This window comes from Rhamphochromis sp. 'chilingali' (assembly GCF_963969265.1).
Source record: "Rhamphochromis sp. 'chilingali' genome assembly, chromosome: 2".
Taxonomy (NCBI): Eukaryota; Metazoa; Chordata; class Actinopteri; order Cichliformes; family Cichlidae; genus Rhamphochromis; species Rhamphochromis sp. 'chilingali'.
Window position 1 is genome coordinate 53,866,297 of NC_137930.1, and position 22,423 is coordinate 53,888,719.

The 22,423-nt window shown below is 41.0% G+C and overlaps 2 protein-coding genes across 3 annotated transcripts; one reads left to right on the forward strand and one right to left on the reverse strand.

Moving 5' to 3' along the window:
* Positions 1-78: 78 nt before the first annotated feature.
* Positions 79-14,874, reverse strand: pik3c2g (phosphatidylinositol-4-phosphate 3-kinase catalytic subunit type 2 gamma). The gene is made up of 33 exons (XM_080875900.1): positions 14,768-14,874; positions 13,796-14,321; positions 13,604-13,683; positions 13,195-13,346; positions 12,376-12,490; positions 12,154-12,265; positions 11,675-11,745; positions 11,448-11,511; positions 11,214-11,339; positions 11,018-11,048; positions 10,027-10,210; positions 9,767-9,889; positions 9,475-9,603; positions 8,833-8,947; positions 8,606-8,739; positions 8,269-8,457; positions 7,799-7,892; positions 7,544-7,638; positions 6,614-6,794; positions 6,367-6,474; positions 6,171-6,263; positions 5,893-6,022; positions 5,664-5,800; positions 5,407-5,576; positions 5,157-5,313; positions 4,952-5,061; positions 4,678-4,846; positions 4,070-4,188; positions 3,854-3,950; positions 3,697-3,760; positions 3,484-3,563; positions 2,357-2,482; positions 79-1,582 (listed from the first exon to the last, which is right to left on the reverse strand). Exons 2-33 carry the CDS (start codon positions 14,228-14,230, stop codon positions 1,430-1,432), a joined length of 4,143 nt encoding a protein of 1,380 aa, XP_080732026.1. The 5' UTR covers positions 14,231-14,321; positions 14,768-14,874; the 3' UTR covers positions 79-1,429.
* A 394-nt stretch (positions 14,875-15,268) lies between these two features.
* LOC308392092 (uncharacterized protein) lies at positions 15,269-17,778 on the forward strand. Of its 2 annotated transcripts, none has more exons than XM_080874956.1 (5): positions 15,269-15,375; positions 15,500-15,760; positions 15,859-15,884; positions 15,965-16,073; positions 17,450-17,778. In XM_080874956.1, the coding sequence occupies exons 2-5, from the start codon at positions 15,626-15,628 to the stop codon at positions 17,501-17,503; spliced, it is 324 nt and encodes a 107-aa protein (XP_080731082.1). In that variant the 5' UTR covers positions 15,269-15,375; positions 15,500-15,625; the 3' UTR covers positions 17,504-17,778. The 2 variants fall into 2 exon arrangements, with proteins under 2 accessions (XP_080731082.1, XP_080731083.1); XM_080874957.1 differs by having other exon boundaries at positions 15,281-15,375; positions 15,562-15,760.
* The last annotated feature ends 4,645 nt before the right edge of the window (positions 17,779-22,423 follow it).

The window sequence follows — 22,423 nt, forward strand, 5'->3', positions numbered from 1 at the left end:
CTGATGTGGGAGCAGCAGCGGCAGCAACAATGAAAATATATAAATAAATCAAAAAGAACCATTTCCTCAGATATAAATACCACTTTTATTGTCAGAAAATAGAAGTGCATTTATTTTTCCCCACTGCCTGCAACTGAGTGCTGCAGAAGAAAAGACCAGAAGGCTCCAGTGAGTCTGAAAACACACATAATAGTTCTCTCCTTGCATCTCTAAAGTAATAGAGACATTCCTAGAGTAATGATTTTAGAGGAGTAGATTGATCTCTTTTCTTTTTTATGTGGTAAACTTGATTGCACATGCTGTATAAGGGTCTTGCACATCCACAACATTTTTTGTGGGGGAAGGAGGTATTTATCGTTAATGATTAGAAAAACAATATATCAGGCCTGAAACGGATGTGTAGCGCCAGGATAAACTAATACTCCACGAGCACAGCTTTTAAAGAGTACCATCTTACAGCCCTACTTCCCTGTTAGAGACCCTTCAGGGAATAATATAAATAAGATTCACAGAGGTATACATAATTTAACCAGATCCAGTTCAGGGAAGTCTATTTCTATCCTCTTTCGCCACTAAATCACTATGAATGAGGCAGAGGAAAGTATGGGTCAGCAGGCCTGTCAAGAGAAAGGACAGCATTAAGATAACACGAAGACCTGGTTGTGCCTTGAAAGTGTGCGCGTCTTATTTTTCTTTCTTTTTTTTTGTCATCATGTGATTGTCTGCCTTTGCGTGCACACGTGCTAAATCGGTGTTCAAATGCTCCTGATGGATAAGGCAAAAGGCTGGTGAGGGGGCGAGTGTTAACTCAGCCCCACGGGCCAAAAAGGCAGAGTTGTCATCCTGCTCACACGCTCTCCCTCACCCCCTCACGCCTCCAGTCCCACTGGTCAAGGACAGTGCAGCTGACGCAGCCTGAGGGGACAAACACACTCAGGTAACAAACCGGCGGTGCTGCATCACCTCCTCTTTAATCTGTCGCGTCCACAGCCTCGGCAACGTACACGTTTACAAGGTCTGCTTTTTGCTCTCAGTAAAAACAAAGTCAAGTGCAAACGAAAGTGCCACAGTGATTAAAAAATACGTTTTCTTCATCCATCACCAAAGTAACATTAGAAAAACTAGTGAACAAAAGGCCTTCATTCGATAAAAATTTAGAAATAATAAATTCAGTGTCACACAGTAAACAGTCCGCTGTGTTCTTTCAGTCTGTTTTGTAACTTTATCCACACACTCCCATCTGGCAGTGTTTTCAAGTCTGGAATGGGATAAAGTTGCATCTGATAAATAGGTATAACTGGCATGCAGTTTTGTATACAGTGCATTCTTCCTCTTCTCAGGCATCTCCCTCTCAAATCCATGAATGTGGTCCCTCACTTGATGTGGTTGCACCCCCTGCTGGCAGTAAGCCTGCAGTGCAGCTCTGAGGTCAGATAGCAGAGTTTCCGAGAGGGAACCAGAGCTCCTGATTGAGCAACTTTTCGTCCAGTTTTATGTTAGTTGCAGCCACAAAAGCCTTCTTGCTCTTTACTACCACTTCCAGGACTATCCCATTCAGCTGTGTGACCGAAGTGTACTCCACCTGTGAGTAGGAAGGAGACACTTTAGTTACCTAGCTTAAGATGTGGTTTTATAATTCTAAATAAGAGTTTATAAGAGGCTATAAATTTGTGGGAATATGATGGTTAGTGGGTCAAAGATCATGTTGTAAATCAGACTGCAGCAGCACAGAAGGAACTCTCATTATAATGAAATATATAAACACATTCATACATTTAGTTATAAGTCAGAGTGAGAACAATTTATCTGAAGAAGTATTCAAAACACAAAGCAAAAGAAAAACAAACTTTTTTTTTCATCACAATTAACTGTACATGTGACAGCTAATGCATGATGACAAAATCCAGCTCAAGGGTTCAAGGATGCATCATCATATTAGGTGAAATTTGTGATTGTGGCTGTACTGCACAATTTCTTTTTTGTTGTTTTTTTAAACTAAGCACTTCAGTTTAGAAGTTTAAGTGAAAACAAATTACCCATGTGAAAGGCACGCAGACTAAAAGTATTAAGTACTATTAGCTGATTTTCCACTTGACGCTACTCAGTCGATCACATTTTTGGATTGCCTCAGATAGCTTGGAACCCCAGCCATATAGATATTAAAAAAAGCACCTGGTGCCACGTACTACCACCTAATGGAAAACCCAAAAACTTAGTGGAGCTGAGCCAAGCCAAGCCACTATGTACTAGTGGAAAAAGATTATAAATGTACAAGCTACCCTGTAATACAGCTAAGTACCAAAAGATGTCTTGACTGTGTCTAATCATGGATAGAGAGGAGGAATGATGGCACTACCAGTTCATTGAAGATGGGGTTGACATTATTGCGGACAATCTTTGTCTTCCTCTTGGAGCGCCTCCGAGGGTCTGGCCTCAGGTATGTGATAACATAGGCATCAGGGTTAGAACCGTTCGGGTGCTTCTGTTGAGGAGAGGCGAATGAACAGGAAGTCAGAGGAGAATGAGCACGTGCCACAAGTACACTCAGTCACATGATAGCAACTAATGCATTTTTGCAAACTGCTGAAGATTAAACTGAGCTTCAGAATGGGGACGAAAGGTGATTTAAGAGACTTTGAATGTGGGGTGGTTCTTGGTGCCTGATGGTAAATGACCTGGTTCTTATAAAGCACTTTTCTACTCTACCTCAAAACTCAAAGAACTTGCCTCATTCATACAAGCACTTTGTTTTATGGCTATCTAGCATTTACACTAGTTGTTTTCCGATGAATGGACCGGAAGGTTGGTGATTCGATCCACCATCCATCCAATTAGTAGATGACAGATTCTATCTCCCGAGCCACAGACAATCACTCAATCCAGACAGGAGTGTTTCAGAAACTGCTGATCTGCTTTTTCACCATGTCCTTCTCTATGGTTTATAGGGGAGGTTCCAAAAAGATAAAGAATCTAGTAAGCAGCAGTTCTTAGGACACAAATACCTGGTTGGTATAAGAGGAGAATAATCTCTGGTAGTTCATGATGGTGTAATGGACACGATCGAAGTAAGGATCCTACAGCTTAACACACTGTGACACAAAACTTAAATGATCTCAAACATTTTTCTTGAACGTGACAATGAGTTCACTGTACTCAAATGGCCTTCACAGGTGCCAGATCTCAGTGCAGTCGAGCACTTTCGGGATGAGAGATTCACAACATGAAAGTGGATCTGTGTGACACTATCATGTCAACAGGACCAAAATGTCTGAGGATTATTTCCAGCACCTTGTTGAATCTATGTCATGAAGAATTAAGGAATTCTGAAGGCAAGACGGTCCAACCTCATACTAGTATGACTAAGTTAATGAGGTGAACCTGATGTAGTATCCAGTGAGTATATATCTGATATAGAACCCTAACTATACATGCTTTACTCTTGCTAAATGCTGCGGGACAGTAATAAGAATAAATGAAACTCACAATGTTCTTCAGGTGTTTTATCATTACAGAGAGCTTGTAGTTGACGTAAGTAATGTAAAGCTGGACCTGAGGCTGCTCTTCTGCAACAGATAATCACACAAGTGCAATTAGATCACAGCAAAGGAATTTCTTATAAATAAACTAATATCACACTTTTCTCAATATACCACGCAATCAACGCTCACATTCACATATTTTTTCCATTGTTCTTACCTGCACATTTTGGACCTCGGTTATGTCCTGGACCATCCAGAAACAAGCTGCAGACAAATTCATTCTGCGGGTGGCAAATTGAGATACTTTTCAAGTTCAGCTCTAATGGGGAAAACAGCTAATCACAAAGGACTACTAAAGCAGGGAAGAAACTCACTCCTTTGCAAGGTCCTTCAAAAAGCTCTTTTAGGTATTTATTCAGCAGAGACATCTTCCTGCCTGGCGTGAATGACATCTGGTACCAGCTCGGAAACCTTGGAAGCAAAGGAGTGGAAGCGAAGTCATGCATCTAATTATGTAATTACTCTGAGAACGAGCTGTGCAACAAAATATAATACATGAGAGCAGGATTTATGTTAATTTATTCACTCACTGTGGTAGTGTTGATTCAATAAAGTGTTTCTGCAGCTCCCTATGGATCAGCTCAAACTGTCCAAATGTTTTCTCACTGGTCAGAAACCCATCGTCAATGGTTATCCTTAGGTCATAGAGCTGCAAATCAAACACAACCAATTATTACATTAGATAGAGACTACAGGAACTGTGTTAAAAGCTTCCAGGGAGATTGTTTTAGTAGCTTAAATCACTGCTCATATGCAAACTCCTTTATTTTCACTGCATTTTTGCAAACACCTGAATCCTTGATCCTTGCTGTTATTTCTACTATAGACTGAATGTGACTAGAAGAAGAAGCACTTGACATCAGGACAGCTCTTCGGATCAAAGAGTAGTAAATGCTTACAAATACTCCTCACCCAACCCTTGGGAAAGACTTTATAAGCACAAGACTGCCTTCTGACAAGCTGTAAGTGACAGCAAACAATCAAAAAAAAAAAAGTGTGAATTCGCTGTCACTTCCAAGTGTTTTATTGCCTCCTCCAGCTATTTGGGCCTAATAAACAGCCCTTTAGTGCATCAGGTAAAATCTATTTTATAATGGTTTGTTTTGTTACTGAGGCCAAAGTGCAGTTGCAGGCTTACCACATCTTTTCCCTTGGCAGAGTATCCCAAAATGACAGCTTCCTGAATGTTACTAGCAGGAGCAGGAGCACTCTCCCGGGGCAGGGTGCCCTTTGTCTTGGGTTGAGCAATGTTGTGTGCCAGGAAGTTAAACTTGACTGCAACACAGTCCATACTCTCCTTGATCTTCCTACCACAGGTGTAACACAAACAGCAGAAATTAAATGCAAGTTTGTTTATTTGCGGAAGGATTATATGTATTCTTAGGAAGACGTTGCCACACACGTCACATTACTTTGTAAAGAAGGAGGTGGCCTCCAGATCAGTATCGTGAGGTCTGAGGTTGTTCTGGACGTACTGCAAGTCATTAGAGTCCTTCAGTTCTGGCATTCCTGCATGTAGCATCTGGAAATATACACAATGGGTAGAAACCTGTTTTACGGGATGTTTTCCGTTCTCAGACAGAGTTAAAAAGGGACTGTAATGTTATTTAGTCTTACAAGCTCCAACAAGCTGAGTATGAGTGCAGAACGCTGTCTGATTATGTTGTAAGCCTCACAGCAGAGCTCCACGAAGCGATGCAAGCGTTGAGGCTTCTGCCCTCCACCAGTGATGAAGTGGTGCATCTCAGATGTAAAGATGAAGGGAGACCGGTCCCTATTATTGAGCAGGAAAATGTTTTTTGTTGCTCATACATAACAGCACTCTGTCCTTTTTCAAAATGCTGCTTTGCTTGACTTGCTGACTTGCCTTTTAACACCTCCAAACATCTGTGCATTGCCCATTATCTTCCCGAAGTCAATGTGGAACATGTGCCCACTTTTTTTCAGCATGATATTGTCATTGTGGCGGTCGCAGATGCCCAGGATGAAGGTAGCAACGCACCACCCGGCACACGAGTGCAGGAAGTTCATCACAGCCTGCATATAAACAGAAAGTGTTATGCACGAGAAAGATGGAGCAGTGACAGTGCATCGTTAAGAAAAGGCTTTTCAGATGGTCTTAACCTTCTCGTAGTCTTCCTTAGTTCTGTTAAACATGTGAAACCATTTCTCCAGAGTGTCCTCTCGGAGGCTTCCACCCAGACCCCACTCTTTATGAATCTTTGCCAGGGTCACTGCCTCTGGTATCACTTCCACCAGACCTGACAAGCATAAAATAACAAGCTTTGGAAAAACACAAATTCCCAGACTATTTATGGACGTTCAAAAGCACAAACAAATCTATCATACTGACCCCGAGCTTGGCCTGTAGAAATACACTTGTAGGTGATCATTTGTAGATCGAGTCCCTCTTGGAGCCACACTCTGTCCATCGCACGGACAATCTGAAGTACCAGCATGTCCTGACGCAGGTCATCTCCTGTCTGAACAACACGTTTAACTGAGATTTCCTTAGAGTGTCCTCTAATATTCAGAGCTATGTAATAGCAGTTTTGAAACAGATTTAATTTCCCTGGAAGACAACAAGCAAAAACACAGTGTGGATCGATCCAACTGCATATCATTACTCACCTTGCAGATAACATTGTAGTTCTTGGCCAGAGGGTCAATGCAGATAAATGGGATCCCCAGAGGAGCAGCAAATGAGCTGTGGACCTTACAGGCCTGGAAGTAACACATCAAAGAGTAAACACCTGAAATAAAACGTTGCTGTGTGTTTGCATTAAAAAAAAATACTGATATATGATGTGGTGGGTAACAATCTTACTTCTAGCTTCACTCCATTCACACAGACAGCAGGATCTAGTGGTAGGCAACAGCTGATCCCATCCTTAAAGAAGTCTTCAATTCTCCACCCTGTTTTTTTCAAAGTACTCTGCAGACAAAAGAGCAAAGCGGGAGAAAAAACACAAAAGAAAACAAAAAATTAAATGCATTTCTTGTACATCGACAGACACGATGATTACAAGGATTATAAGCCAGGAAGTGAATGCACCAATGAGTTAATTACGGACCTTACGACGAGCCTTGTCAGTACTGCGAATGCCACTAGCCACCTGTACGAGCACGGCCATCAGCTTGGTTTCGCGCTGCAGCTCCTCCCTCAGTGCTTGGCCGCAGCACTGCAGCAGGGCAGCGTGAATTTTACTGAACCAGCTCTGGTAGTGTTGGTCATTGCGGGCATCCTCCAGCAGCCTGACATTATATTCTAGCATGAGTTGTAAAGCTTTGCATGCATGATGTTGTCACTTACTGCCTAAAAGCATCATAGAGGTTGAACCTAAACACAGTGAGTCTAGAACTAAAAGAAATAAGGTCGACTGATAAGTGAAGCATCTTAACTGTGTGTGAAAGCCAGTGAAGATTTGCTTTGTTAACACACACTAGAATACAAAGGCAGTTTCCTAAATTTCACCTCTTTTAGCGTGCACAAAATGTACTTCTTTATATATTTCTGTGATCATATTCAATGATATCAGCTCTAAAAATAGCAGCTGCATTTTTATACCAGCTGGTATCTTTAGATCTCTTATTGGGAGGCCCATTATGCAGTGGGCGGTGCACAGTGTCAAGAGAGAAGAGTTAGCGGGAAATCCTGCAGTTCCTCGTATGTTATGGAAAAACTAGTTTAAGTCATGTCACACAACCCTTTACAGTAAGAAAGACATAGCTTCTATTTGTACTATTCAATGAATTCAGGGGGAAGAAAATGACTTGGAGTAAGATTTCAATTTGATAAGTTTTTATGGACTTGTTCTTATGTGATCACTATTTGATCACAAAATCGAGTAGAGTGAAAAACTGTAATAAATAAATCAATATTTTATCAGTAAAGACAGAAGTCTTTCAGCTTTTTTCATGTTAATATGGCAATAAACATTTTCACCTGAATTAAATGCCAGTAGTTTTAGTATTATTCCTCATCAGTTTAGTGTCTGACTCACCAGAAGAGCTGCTGAGCGATGCGTATGTTCCTAAGTGATCTCTCCAACAGCAGCATTACCAGGGGTCCATCCAATTTCCACTCATTCTTCAGTGCCTGCAGGAAATGATCACTCATCAATCACACATCAAACTACTGAGCGTGCAAAGTGTGCCACCAGTTGTCCAATTTATCATCTGAAAAATTTAACTACTTCAACATCATATTTTTTTTGAGATCTCCTTTGAAAGGTTTGAATGTGTGTTAGTTTGCTCACCTGGACCAGCTGTGGTAAATACACCTCCAGATCCCCATCTGGTATCTGCTCAAAGTACTGAACGGCTGTCTGTCGTACAGTCTGATCATGAAAGCTGGAAGTGAGATCAGTGGGAAAGGGTTCAGATCATTTTTGTTTTAAATGAATGAAACATTAACCAGATATCCATCAGTTTCTATTACAAAAGTTCTTTAGTGTTTATTGTCTTGAATTATGCGCTGTGCTTCATTTATGATGATAATGTAGGTGGCCAGGAATATTAAGAAGATTAAAGAAATGATATTCCAGATCCAGGACGATCAGTGTTAGGCTAAAGGAAGCCAGAACCAAAGACTACGCTGACCTTGTTTTAGGGTACCCAGTTATTACCTTGTGTTAGTTGAACTGATAACTACTTTCATATGTTGTATAAATTTTTTGGTCAGCTTTTCTAAGTGACAGCACTTTATTTTTGCATGTAAACGCTGTACCTGTCGCTAAGCAGGAAAAGGGCTTCCTCAGGTAGATAGATAGCCCAGTTCTCCAGTATGGTATAGATTTCTGTCAGGTTTTCAGGATACCAGTGGGAAACTCCGCCCAGCAGCAGGTGGAGGAACGTACTTTGTTTGTCGCTGCTGTGACGTTTCGTCCACAGGAAAGCTTTCTCATTCTCTGTAAGACTGGTGAAAGAAAAATTATTTTAGGAATGTGTTGCTTGACAACAAAACCCTGGAAGCAATCTTGAAGAATTACTGAGAACTCGTAGTCCAAGGTATTTCTGACTAGTCCTGTTCTCAAATGACTCAGGAATTAAGTCATTCTACTCACAAGCAGAGACAATGCTTCTTTGAAACCTCCAGCATTTTCTTTTGCAGTTCCTCACAAGCCTGTGTGAACAATATTGACCCAGGGAGTGCAATGGGCCTCTTATACTCCCACTCAACCTGGTCTTGAAACTGAAGCTGAGGGAAAAGGTAGGAAGATAAAGAGTCAAGGAATGTGGTGTCGTTTTGCTTTTTGATCAACAGAGGGCAGAGCTGTCCAGTATTACTTACCTGCATTATCACCCCAGTGGCTTGTCTGTGGCTGTCAAAGAGGGCAGCGGACGGAGGAAAAGACAGCTCAGCCAAAGTAGACATACAGAGCAAGACGGTGCCTGTTACGAGAGTCCTGCACACAGAGAGAGAGAATACACTTATTGCAACAGAACTACACTGAGCTTGTAAAAACACAACCAGCCTTTAAACACATGCAATGCAAAGCAATTTGAAAACTGTTCTTGCACAGTGACATGTTTCCATCTGTTGTTTTGAGTCTTTAAAGTATTAAAAGAATGAAGCACTTTCATTTTAATGCGTGAAAACAAACACAGAGATAGTGGAACTGGGGTTTCCTCAGTTAACACCAATACATGATTTAATTCACAGTTGCATATACTCGCCAGTCACTTTATTAGGAACACCTGTCCAACTCCTCATCACTGCAAATATCTCATCAGCCAATTAGGTTTAGATTTTTACAGCTAAAATAGCGCTGTTCTGCTTGAGGTTTCTTCCTGTTAAAAGGGAGTTTTTCCTACCCACTGTCTCCAAGTGCTCGTAAAGTCCAATGAGTGTGCATATGAATTTTAAACCAATCCAAATAGACACAAAAACTTTATAGGTGCTATAGAGATGTAAGCTTTAATGACAACTTACCTATCGCTGTAAAGAGGTAGTACAGCCCACGATAAAAGCTCAGCAGTTTTGCCTTTCTTGGAGCCCTTGAGGCGAAAAGTGAGCATGGACTCATAGGGAAGCTGATTTATTGAAACAGGGAATACTATCCTAAAAACAAAGAACATATAGGTTATATATTATTCATTTACACGCGTTGTTTGTCTTGCAATTATTTTACATTATCGTACTTTAGACCGGTTGTAAATGAAGAAAGAGGAAGTTGGACGTGACAAAATAAAATTTATACTTATGGGCACTATCTAAATCTTACATGCGGTTACACTGGATTGTGTTTCCGTGTGACAAGGCAGTGCTGATATTTTCACAAACTCCACTGTCGCAGAGCTTCCTTCCGACGTACGTCAGCTCACACGAAATAGAGAACGACTCGTAACTAAAAGAAGAGGAACAATAAAGCTGGGAAGAATCCAGTGAATATCAACGGTGTGGTTAACATTCATGCTTGAGCGCGTGAATTGAGTTTGTGCATGCATATATAAATATATAAAAATACAATAACCACACACGTACATGTCTACCCAGATGGGCTGTAGTTTGTAGAGAGCAGCAACTTTGAGCTGGAGGATGTCGCGGTTGTGGTCTACGTCACAGATTTGCAAGCTGCTCGTTACCTTCGGGGCACTGAAGTCTGACTGGAAGTTTTCAAAAAACACCTGCAGCAGCTTTTGCAGCGCCTCGTGGAGCATGAGCATGGCTGGAGCACAGATAATAAACATCACTTAAGAGAGTCCAACTTTTTAGTAGAACCTTTACAGCAAAATTTGATAGCTGAAACATTTAATAATGATCGTCATTGCTTTATGTAGATGTATCAATAACAGGTGTAGTATACCAGAATTGTAGTTTGCTCTCTTTTTCCTTTGGCATTGATAAAATGCAAAACATGGCACTGAAGCAGTGTTAGTAAAGAGTAGTGTACATATAGCACCATGTTTGTGCGCCAGAGGCAAAACTGATATGTCTGACAGTGGTCTTCCAAAAATTGTAAATATTTAAATAACAAATATGTTTTTCAAGTTTTTGAGCATATTGAGCATGTTGTTACAAAACTAAAAATTCATAACCATGTAGGTTGGTGGGCAAGTTTGTGTTGGGAGCTCGGTTTCATATCACACTTCTTTCTTCACTCTGATCCAATCATCTTCTTGTCTGTCACATATAGTAAAAGCTATTTCCTGCTCTTTAAAACTCTGCTATTTTATCATTCTGCCTTTAACACCATTATTTCCAGGATCTTTTACCCACTACATGCCTCATCCTGTCTGTTATACAGACACTTCTACTATTGACACTAATCTGCTCTCTTTTTTTTGATTGGAGTCCAGTCACCAACGCTTCAATGAGTAAATAACTTGTTTCACTTTCAAATAGATTCTCCTTATGGAAATAAACCTGACGCCCAAAATAATCTAAAAAACTTCTTTGCTGTCCAGCAACAACAAAAAGTTTACAGTAAATATACACCACACACAACCACACACGTACCAGTATAGATACTCACCATCTGCACACTCACTTATCTCTTCATGACTCTGCAACACAAAAAATGAAACATCTGTCATTTTTAATGTGAACAGGCATTTTTTGCAGGTTTTTAAAGGTACAAGAAAAACGATGAGATTGAGGCAAATTTTGCAGGTTAGTGTGATACTAACTTCTATTTATACTGATGGTTCTGTTTCTGTGATATAACCTACCAGAGGTCTTGGGTTAATCCTGTTGAGGTTGCCAATGGCATCCTCCAGTTCTTGGCACGTGACACCACACAGAAGGTTGCTGATGGTCCGAGCACGGCTCACAATAACACCAATATTCACCCCAGACTGCAGACCATAATAAGACGAGACACAAATGAGGAGAAATATTGGACAACCATGTATTGAGAAAGAAAATCCACTAGCTGCTTTTATTTATCTATTTATTTTACTGACCTTATTACTGAAGAGCTCTTTTGCCTCTCTACAGTAGGTGTTGAGCACACTCTGAAGACTCAGCCTGAGAGGGGAGGAAAAAGTGGAAACAAAGTGGTAGTAAAACCAGCTCTCTTCATGTTTTCTGCAAACAGACACCATCTGACTGTCTCGCCATCAAATAGCTGTCATTGTTAATGAAACTACTCCTCAAAGCTGGTGGTATGCAGTGCTGCTGGTTGTCTTACTTGCTGGTGTTGAAGACGAAAGCAGAAGCAAGGAACCGGAACAGCTGGCATGCAGTGTTGTCATCCACAGCCTTAAAGGGGGCGACATAGATCGGAATGTTGGATTTTTATGGTTATGGTGTCGCTCATATGTGGACAACTTCCATAAATAATATCCAATATGTAGCTTATATAAAACATTTAACTAATTACACGACAGTGAACATGCATATTTTGTCTTTTATGCATTTAAATCTAAGCGCACATCGGGTTCACCTTTATTCTGTTTACGTCTTCACGCTAAATGCCACCAGTCATGGCGTCATGTTTACACAGAGCAAAGTCAAGAGCTCAGGGTGGAGATTTTTACAGCTACAATAGTTCTCACGATAACAAACCGGCCAGGGAATGGGAAGAGTTGTACATTGTTTCAAGACTTGGGACGAAGCGAAAGGATCCTTTCTGTAAGAGGAAATGGAAAAGGACCTTGAGCCACTCACATCTCTGGCCAGTCCACGTTTGATGCTGTTGATGTTTACCAGTCGGACGGGGACTTCTAGATTAAGCTTGTAGTAGATCTGAATTGTCTCGTGCATGCCGAGCAGCTCTTCACTAAAGGCAGACCAAAAAAAGAGTGCATGGGGCGCATTACACCACATTAAACGATGCAGGTTTAAGAGGACGTCATGAGCTTTTGCAGTAAAATCTAGCAATAAACTTACTTCTGGAGAACCTCCTCGGAGTCGCACAGTTTTAATACGCAATGCTCAGATTGGTCAGGAGGGATGTCTAGAAGCTGGGAGATGTCCTCGATCAGACTCTTCACTGTCCTGTTCACTGGATAAAAGATTAGACTTCAGAGACACCACACATGCCAACATATGAAGAAACTTATGAAGCATTTATAGATATTACCTACAAATGACCCTGTTCAGCACAGTTTCCTGGGTTGCGAGGTTGGGTAATAGCTGCTTACTTGACTGCTGATAAGTCTGTTAACACTTTATGCCAATTTTACCACTTATTTATTTTTTTAAGTTAGAAATATCAATAATGCATAATTTCTAAAACAGACTACGAGTAACAAGCAACATTTTATGATCATTTTTCCTGTTTTAAATTCATTTAACTGCCACAGAAACCAAAAGACGGAGGAAGAAACAAATGTTGTTAAGTTGTCTGCAGATACTTAAGGACAGACAAAAAGCAAGAAAATTGATTTGTGGTTAAACTTTGCAACAGAAAATATTATTACATTTGTGTTAGACCTCATTTTCAGTAAAGACCTCAGAAAGATGCTTAGCCCACGTTTCTGCCCAAATACCATGTGTGATGGCTGCACTGTCATCTCAGAGTCAGTGCATGATGACAGAAGAAGCTTTGCAGTGAATTCAGTGATGGGTTTTAAACATTTGAATGTACAAATTGCACTATTGTAGCCACTTTTAAAGGATTTCTCTCTCTCCAGTATTTTGTGACATTGGATGGGAGCTGCTGCTAGCTAACAGAAGCAAGTGAACTGGTATATATACAAATGTTACCTGAGGTGGGAATGGGGATCTGGTTTTGGTCCCACACCACACTGATAGTCACCTCGACCTGCTGCAGCAGAGCACGGTTGATGTCCAGCAGTCGACCGCATACCAAACCGGAGTTGTAAAGACTTTCTGTGTGCTTGTATTTTGACATTAAGCTGCCAGAGACAGTGAAGAAAAACAGGTTGCAAAATTCCAAATGAAAGTATGATTGCGATTAGAAACCAACTGGAACTACAGAGGAGCCGTCCAGTAGCAAAACAATTGACAGTAAATACACAGCATATAAGATTTAAAGTCCAGTGACTAATTTTGTTTGCCTGATTTCTGTCATAGTAAAGGAGAATATTGTAAACAAAAGCATTTTATAGTCATTTCATTTCCACACAAGTTGTTTTTATGGTCATTTTCATACCTGGCAGTTGCAGCAGAAAACGAAACCATTGTCTTGGTGCTGCCCTCCGGAGTGTCTATGAGTGTGATGGCCCATATATCCTGATGAGGAAAAGAATACAAGAGACACTCGTCAGTCTTCTCTCTGTATTTTGGGTTTCGATCTTGAACATTAAGGAGCTTTTTGTCTACAATGAGTATTGGAGATGCTCACTTGGTTGCATACGGTCTTGGAGCGAGTCAGTCTTTGAAGAGGCTCGCTGAAATCACAAGAAACCTGCTTTTTGAGTCCCGGCCTGGGAGGAGGAGGAGGAGGAAGTCGAAGGACCTTTTCTCCTCTCAAACATTCACTGGGAAGCCTACATCTTTGTAGATTAGGAGATCTTGGGGGTACTGGGGGGCGACCAATGGTGCTCTGCTGGTTAGTATTTCCAGGACCTCCGATCTCAAAATTCCAGATATCATTTCCAGGTTTAGGCTGGGTTAAAGTGGGGGATTCTGGGATGTCGTACAAATTAGGCCCATCATTTTGTGATAGGTCATCAATGCTCTCATACAGGTGTATTGCTTCTAGATCGTCCCTCAAAGGCATGGGGAGATCGGTGTCGCTCGCATCTTCTCTGTGGAGTGTTTCAGCTGAGCTTTCCATTGCATTTTATTCATGTAAACAAGTTTTTCTGGATGCTGGTGTTTCACACTCCGCACGGCCTTCATTCACAGCATGGCAGAACAGAAAAAACCTATGTGGTGGTATTATTAATAATGACAAGTTAGGATACTTGATGACTTACATTAGAAAATGCGAATTGTTGAAGGTAGGGCGGGTTTTATGAGCAGAGTCTAACTGAATCTGAAGGTTCAGGCTGGTGTAATTATTAACAAGCTTTCAAATCTTAACAGGAAATCCAACAGAGCACACCAATAAGCCCACAACAATGCCTTGTTATATATCAGTGACACCACAAATAACACATTATGACTTAAATTCTATTTTTAGACAGTATAAAGCTGAACAGCAGGGATTTTTGAATTTAAATCAAACTCAAATCTAGCCTGGTACTTTTTCATATCACGTAGTGTTTTCCCTTCATGTCACAGAAGGTCCTCTATAGTAAAATGTTAAGAGTAGCTGTGAATAACAAGATTTATCTTTTGCAAATTCACGGGTATATTTTTGTGAGCTTACCGTAAAAGCTCTGATGTCCGGCGTGTATCCTGTTCAAGGTGAAAGCTTGAATGAAGCCAAGCCCAGCCAGTTAGACCTGTAAGAAATCTGGAAAGGTTTGCTAGCTCCTCCCACTGTTCCTCCTCTTCCCTCTCCCGCGTCACAAAGTTGCCCTCTGCTGGACAAAACTGTGTATTACATATGTGTGCGTGTGCTGTTGTTGTACAGGTGAACTAATTCCAGTTAGTTCTTAGTCTTACATTAAAATTTGAAAACACAAAACAATCTTGACTTTTCATTGTATGTTTCAAATGCTGATTAGATTTAATTTGCGTGTGTGTTTTTCACGAGTTAACCAATGGAAAACCATATGTGACATTAATTTTCAAAGCAGCATCACTTCTGACTTTAGTGTATGTGTGTCAAAATGTTTTAAACGTGATCATAAACATGGATAAACACGTCTGTCCAGTTCAACTAACACACTGGAATACACTGAATACACTCCTCATGGAGGAATGCTATTGAGCAAGTTGAGATACGCGATCACTGTGTTTCAGTGGGTCACAAAGACTTGAAAGGAGCGAGAACGACATGCATGTTCAGGTAGTCCCCAGGTAGCACATAAGGTAAGAATACATTTAAGAAAGAAAAACGCACATATGTTAAAATGCGTCGCTGTAGTATCCTTTAATCAGCCGCCTTTTCAGTTCAGTTTGAGGCACGTAAATATTTACTGTACTGTACATACAGATTTGCTGGATCTTACATGCCACGGCGACATTTGTTTTTGCGTCTTTCTGTGGGAATGAAAGCAGAGGCACGGCACTGGATGTGTCACACAGGTGCGCAGCACAGACGGCTGCTATAAAAAGGACGATGGGGCAGGAAGAAATGCATCCGAACCACACAACTCCCCATATTTCACCAGTACCCAGCAAACCTGTATTTCCTGGTTACTATTCACTCATCCCTTTGGTTGTGCTCATACTGATTGGATGTATAGTGGCAGTGGTAAAAATGTTTATTTACTTCTGCACAATTCACTTTCAAAATGATGTCTTACACATCTATTATAATTGCACTTCTGTTTGGCTTGTGCTTCTCTTTAGGTTGTTTATATCAGAAGAAAAATGAGGTAACTCCTGAAGTTGAAGCATCATCTTGAGCTCGGTTTGGGCTCTTTTATGTTCAGGTTTCTCTTTCTCTTTTTTTCAGATTGGATGATTTGCGGCATAGGTTGATTCCTTTGTACAGCTACGACCCTGCAGAGGAACAGGAAGACTGGGGTGATGCTGGCAGGGAGGATGAGGATGCGGAGCTCAATGTAGGCTCATTCTTCTAGTAGATTCAGATGAGTTAGAACGAGACTTTATATGTTTGTTTTGATTTTCATTTATGTACTGTCACCATTAAGAATCTTTGAGTTCAGTATTAAAGCTTCTGTTTCCAATTGGCAGCCACCCAAAAGAAAGTTGACAAAGTATGGGACAAAAGAGCTCAAGTAGATTGAGTCCAATAAACTCGACTGGTTGTTATGTAGCACTTTTCTGCTCTACTTGAGGACTCAAACCACTTTATACTACAAACCTCATTCATTAAAACAGCATTTTTTTCTATGCGGATGTGCTTTCTAACATTCACACTCTAATAAACGCATCAGAAGGAACTTAAGGATCTTTCTTAAGGAGTCTTTTAAGGACAATGGAACACCCAGTGATTTGAACCACAAACCTACACACTGGTAGACAACCCACACTATCTCCAGAACCACAGGCACCCTAAACTGGGTGGAAATAGATAGCCACAGAATGAAAGGGACACCATTAATACAAATACAATATTTCCATCTATCTAAGTACTTATGATGGCATGTTGGAGATTTAGAAACATGCCCAAGCGCTCCTTGGCATGCAGGGATTGAACCACCAACCTCCTGATTAGTAGATAACATTCACTACAAATACAGGGCCTTTTAAAACTACACCTGTCCATGTTAATTGGTAAATTTCTATAATCAGTCACATACAACAGCTCTTGTATCATTTGTTACCATGTTAGCATCTTGCTAACAATTTGAACTGTAAGTTATTCTTCAGCTGTACTTTTTCTGCAGCTAGCGGCGTCTGTCATTTATTGTCTACTGATTTGCTTTGACTGATTAATACTTCTATTTGAATCTGTTTGAACTGTGCATGTGCTCCCTTTCTCATTCTTGGGCTAACTATTTCTGCCCATTACTTTTGTGTGGGCTGTGATCCATGAGGTAGCATGGGTTGTCTACCAGTTCCAAGGTTGGTGGGTTAAATCCTTAGCTGCTCCAGTATCTTCCAAAGAATCCATGGGAAAGATACTGAACTGCAAAGTCCTCCTGATGTACTCATTTGAGTGTGAACATTAGATAGAAAATGCGTAAGCGTAGGGAAACAATTACTATTGTGGATGAGGCTTATAGTATAAAGTTCTTTAAGTGTTTAAGCAGAGTAGAAAAGTGCTATATAAGAACCAACTAAATTTGATTTGTACTTTAAAATGTCACCTTCAGTACCCCTGTGTATGATTCACTGAAGTACATCACCAGTCACATAAGTTTTAACACTTCGATTACATATTTTCAACTTCACACTCGTACCCTCATTTCCTGTCATACACGTGGGTGGTAGTGACCATTTCAGCTTATGTAGAATTTGATTTTCTTCACAGGAACCTTTGTACAAGAAGGCACAGCTCACCATTTCCTCTGGCTACGCAACATGATCACAAATTTCAGAAGAAACTCATTTAGGCAAATAAATCTTTATTTGCTGTACATGCTGCACAGCAGCAGCTTGTTGCCTGGATTCAAAGTGTATATAGAGGTTGTGGTTGAAACGTGACTTAAAGCAAACACCAGATGGCAATGTAACACTGCCTTTTTTCTTTCTTTTTACCTCAGCTGAAATTATTTTTTTAATAGGCTGCACAGAGTTTTATTTTAAAGGACAAAGCAAATGTTCTTCTTTTGCAATAAACTGGAAGTTTTAAGTTTGAAAGGTGTTTGTGTGAATTCGTGTGTTTCTTCTTTCACATGTGTGCGCAATGACATTTTAAAGACACACCTGTTTCTGATTAGCAATCAGAAGCTGGCGTTTTAAGGTTGCTTGAGTGGACACGTTCTCACGTTTGGTGGGATTTTACAGACAAAGATGGGATCGCAAAGAAAGACCAGGTGAACAGCACATGCATGCAAATAACTAAGAACCATAAATGCCTTTAATTGAAATATTATTTCAGTATGTATTGTTTTGGTGTGAATTCACATTAGTCTGGGTATCCATCTGTTTAGTCCATGCTGCTTCTTGATCTCCATCCTGCTGGTCTCAGCTGCGATCCTCCCAGCACTGGCTCTAGATAGCCTGCTGTGCTACTACTGTCCTCTGCAGCAGAAAAGCAAGCCCTGCCCCCAAACCACCAGCCAGTGTATGCCCGACCAGCGCTGCGCCATCTCCACAGGCAACTATGGCTTCTTCCACATCTTGTCTTCTCAGGGCTGTGTGGACAGTAAACTCTGTGGCTCCCATAAAGTCATCTCTTACCAGGGAGTCAAATACAATGTCAGCTACACATGCTGCTGTAAAAATCAGTGTAACATCCTGCCCAAATCTGACAGCAATCTGAAGAAGCTACTGGATTTGATTGCATTAAAGGTTGATCATGTCGGGAACACAGATGGTCTTAAGGAAGAGCCTTTGGATTCATGTCCAAATAACACAAGAACAACAATACCTGTCACTGATGCATAGGTACCTGTATTGTTGAAGACTGGGGAGAGTCCTGTTAGCCACTGGCACTTAAATCTTCAGAAGATGAAAGGCATTCAGTCAAATGTCAGTCATAACTTTAAAAAAAGTTTGTATATATTTAAAAAAAAAAAAAGTATGATGTATTGTGTGACTTGTATTTATGCGCCAGAGAGATGGACTTGTCAACCATCTTTCTGTAATCCCTATTTCCATATACATGTGTTTAAAAAATAAAAGCGCTGGCATGATCAAGCTTCTGTTGGTGTAGCTGCTCTGTGTGAATTTAACAAGCAGGTATAATCGAAGGTGTGGCCTGTACAGCTGGAGTCAGTGATGAGATTGGAGTTCAGCAGGAGAAGCTCTGAAATGTTTTGGCTGGACTTAAAATCTCTTAAATGAGGTGAGACTGTGCGAAGAAGTCTGGTGAGGAACTTTGTCGCATGGAGTCACACAAACCACCTGCAACTCAACACCTCAAAGACTAAGGAACTGGTTGTGGACTTCGGGAGGTCCAGAGAAGGTCCACTGCCGGTTCAGATAGAGGGGGAGGAGGTGGTCTACAAGTACCTCGGGCTGTGGGTGGACAATAAACTGGACTGGTCATGCAACACAGAGCACCTGTATAAAAAAGCCCAAAGCCGACTGTACTTCCTCAGGAGGCTGAGGTCTTTTAACATCTGCAGGAAGCTCCTGAGGATGTTTTACCAGTCGGTGGTTGCTGGAGTACTTTTCTATGCTGTGGTGTGCTGGGGGAGCAGCACAGCAAAGAAGGACTCATCCAGGCTGGAGAAACTGACCAGGAGGGCTAGCTCTGTGGTCGGCATGAAGCTGGACACTCTGGTGACAGTGGCAGAGAAAAGGACATTAAAGAAACTGATGGACATTATGGACAATGCTGGGCATCCTCTGCACACGGCCATTAACAACCAGAAGAGTCTGTTCAGTGACAGGTTGCTTCTCCCAAAGACAAGAACTAACAGACTTAAAAACTCCTTTGTCCCACACGCCATCAAACTGTTTAACTCCTCTCTGGAGGGGAGAGGGAGGGGAAACAGGAGGACAAAGGAGGGGGGAACAACTAAGCTGTAGTGCCTCTTCACCTCACTGTGCAATACTTTTGTTAATAGTCAATGGTGCAATAGACCTCAATACTTGAAATGTGCAATTCACTTGTATTTTTATTTTTTATTCCTATTTATTCTATTTATCCCCTTCGTATATTTTATTTATATTTGTCTCTGTATTTGTGTGTGTGTGTGTGTGTATATGTTACTCTGTAACTTCTGTCGGTGCTGTGCTTTTGGAAAGCGAATTTCCCAGAGGAACCCACCCGAGGGATTAATAAAGTTTTATCTTATCTTATCTTAAGCTTCACGCTAAAATTGTTCCTGCATTTTATCGTCAATGCTGGAAGTAGTCTGAATGTGATTATCAGAGGAAATCCTTCACACCAATACAAGAAATGGTGAAATTTCATACTTACTGCACAGCTGTACAAGTTGACCGGTTTTAAAGATGATAGCTGTGAAGATGTTGTTCATCTGTTTAATATAATGGATTTAAATGGCACTCACTTTGTTTCATGAATGAAAATAATAGCACAGAAAAATTCAGCAGCAATGTTTCTTTCCAGTAATTACGACCCATTATGACATTTTATCTGTGAGCTATTTAACGTGGTAAATATAGTATCTAAATTCAGCCTTTACCAAACAATAGAAACTTGCAGCTAACTAACATGTAAATTCGGCTAAGGGGCCAGTGACTTATGAATCCTGTCACTTTCACTTTTCAGCCTCTTACCAGGTGCTTCACTCTGCACAGCATTACAGTTTGTTGGGAAAAAATGGCTTCTATGAAACTGTGGAAAGATGTTGGTACTGAGGTTTTCAATTTGTTTTTCGGTTGGTTTTTTTGGGTTTGTTTTTTTTTTTAGCACTTTGAGTATCAGAGTATCAGTTTTTCATCAGTCCACTTATTTACTGCAGGTGGTGCTGGAGCTCATCCCAGGCGGGTGGGGGGTGTACACCCTGAACAGGCCACCAGTCTGTTGCAGGGTTAACACAGAGAGACGGATAACCACACATTCTCACATTCACACACCTGCAGCCAATTTGCAGTCACCTGTTAACCTAATGAGCTTGTCCTTGAGCTGTGTGAGGAAGCTAGAGTGCCTGGAGAAAGTTCACTGTGTTGACCAGAGTCACTCTGGAGACAAGTGTCGTTTAGTCCAGTTATATTTAGGGGAAGGAGACATTTCTGCAGCTGAGAGACTTCCACTAACTGGTTGGTTTGCATAAAATAAATCTAATTTTTGAATGGCTTTGCAACCCAGACAGAAAAATGCAGTTGATTTATTGATTTAGTGAAATAACTATTTAAAATCTCTTTTTACCAGTGGCCTTTCGGTGTAGATTGCAAAAACTAAACCACTGTGGCACTAAGTATGTGTTTTACCCAAAGTTTAACAGATGCTTCTCTTTTCTTTGCAGCCTGAGCATGTTGAAGCTCCTGCATATCACTGGTTTGTGGCTTCACTTCCTCCTTCCCTCTGTGCTCTGTGACAACTTGCTTTGCTTCTACAGCCCCATGCTGGAGAAAGACAAGACACCCGAATTTGTTGTGACAGAGTGCCCTCCCAGTAAGGTGTGCTTTATGGCAGATGGCCGCTACGGCAACCACAGCGTCCTGTCAGCCAGGGGTTGCATGGCAAAAAAAGACTGCAGCCAGAAGCAAAAAGTCCACTTCAAGGGGACAACCTACACCGTGAGCTACAGCTGCTGTGATCAGCCGCACTGTAACTCGTGCCTGAACATCGCACTGGAACCCCTCTGTCTCACTTTAGCACTTGTAACAGTGTGGGTGATGGTCGGTGATGGTTTGTGAATACAGACATTTTGATGAACATGCTCAGAGGACTTGCTGCAGCCCGAGCCTGGAGTAAGGCTGAAGGTCTGCAGTGATGTGGTGAACACCCAGTCTGAAGACACTGAGGTGTGCACTCTGGTGAAAGAGAGATTTTTATCATAAATGTCTTATTAAATTTGGCTACATATCCAAGACATACACCACCTCTTGCCCATCATCATCAGCCAGGTTCCAGCCCACTACAATGGTTGGATCAATGGCTTATTTTCTTTAAACAGGTGCTTTGTTTTTATAGGTCTCTGAATAAATAAATAGTTGAATAAATTATCAAATTTGATTCCTTTTGAATGTTTCCCACACTCTTCTGTCACATACAAAGTCACACAGATATGGGGCAAGGATGGTTATGTTCTGTATTTTTCTTATTGTCATAATTTTACAGAAAATCAAAACAATTAACTGCTTCCTGCTCTCACGTGTCAGTTTCCAGGGATTTCTTTATCCCATTGAGTTCTATCACTGAATTAAGTAAACATTTAGGAGCCGCTCACTGGCTTGCATCTTTCTTTACTACTGATATGTACACAATAGATAATTTAGATTCAGCCATACATGGCTTTAAATCTTTGTTGGGATCTGAGAGTGAGAGACACAAATGGGCAAAGGAGAGAAAGTCTAAAGCAAATAAAGTCCAGGCTTATTTTGCAGGAATGAAAGAGAGCAGCTGAAGCAATGTGTACAGTATGAGGTTTGGACAGTTCTTTATTTCCCTTTATAAGGCTGCTGGGTCTCCCCATAGTGGATATACATATATATACAGGAGATTGCTATACTGAAGTTACACTGAGGGCAGAGGGTCCATATTACACAGACTTCAAAAAACAACACTAATAGAGCCTCACCTCCAGGTATCAGAAATCAGCAGAGAGAGGATGGGGTGGGGGGGAAACAGCACAAGAGAAGAGGGAAGTGAAGGGAGAGGGGAGATGATGCAGTCCGAGAGCCTGACTCGACTGCCTAATAACTT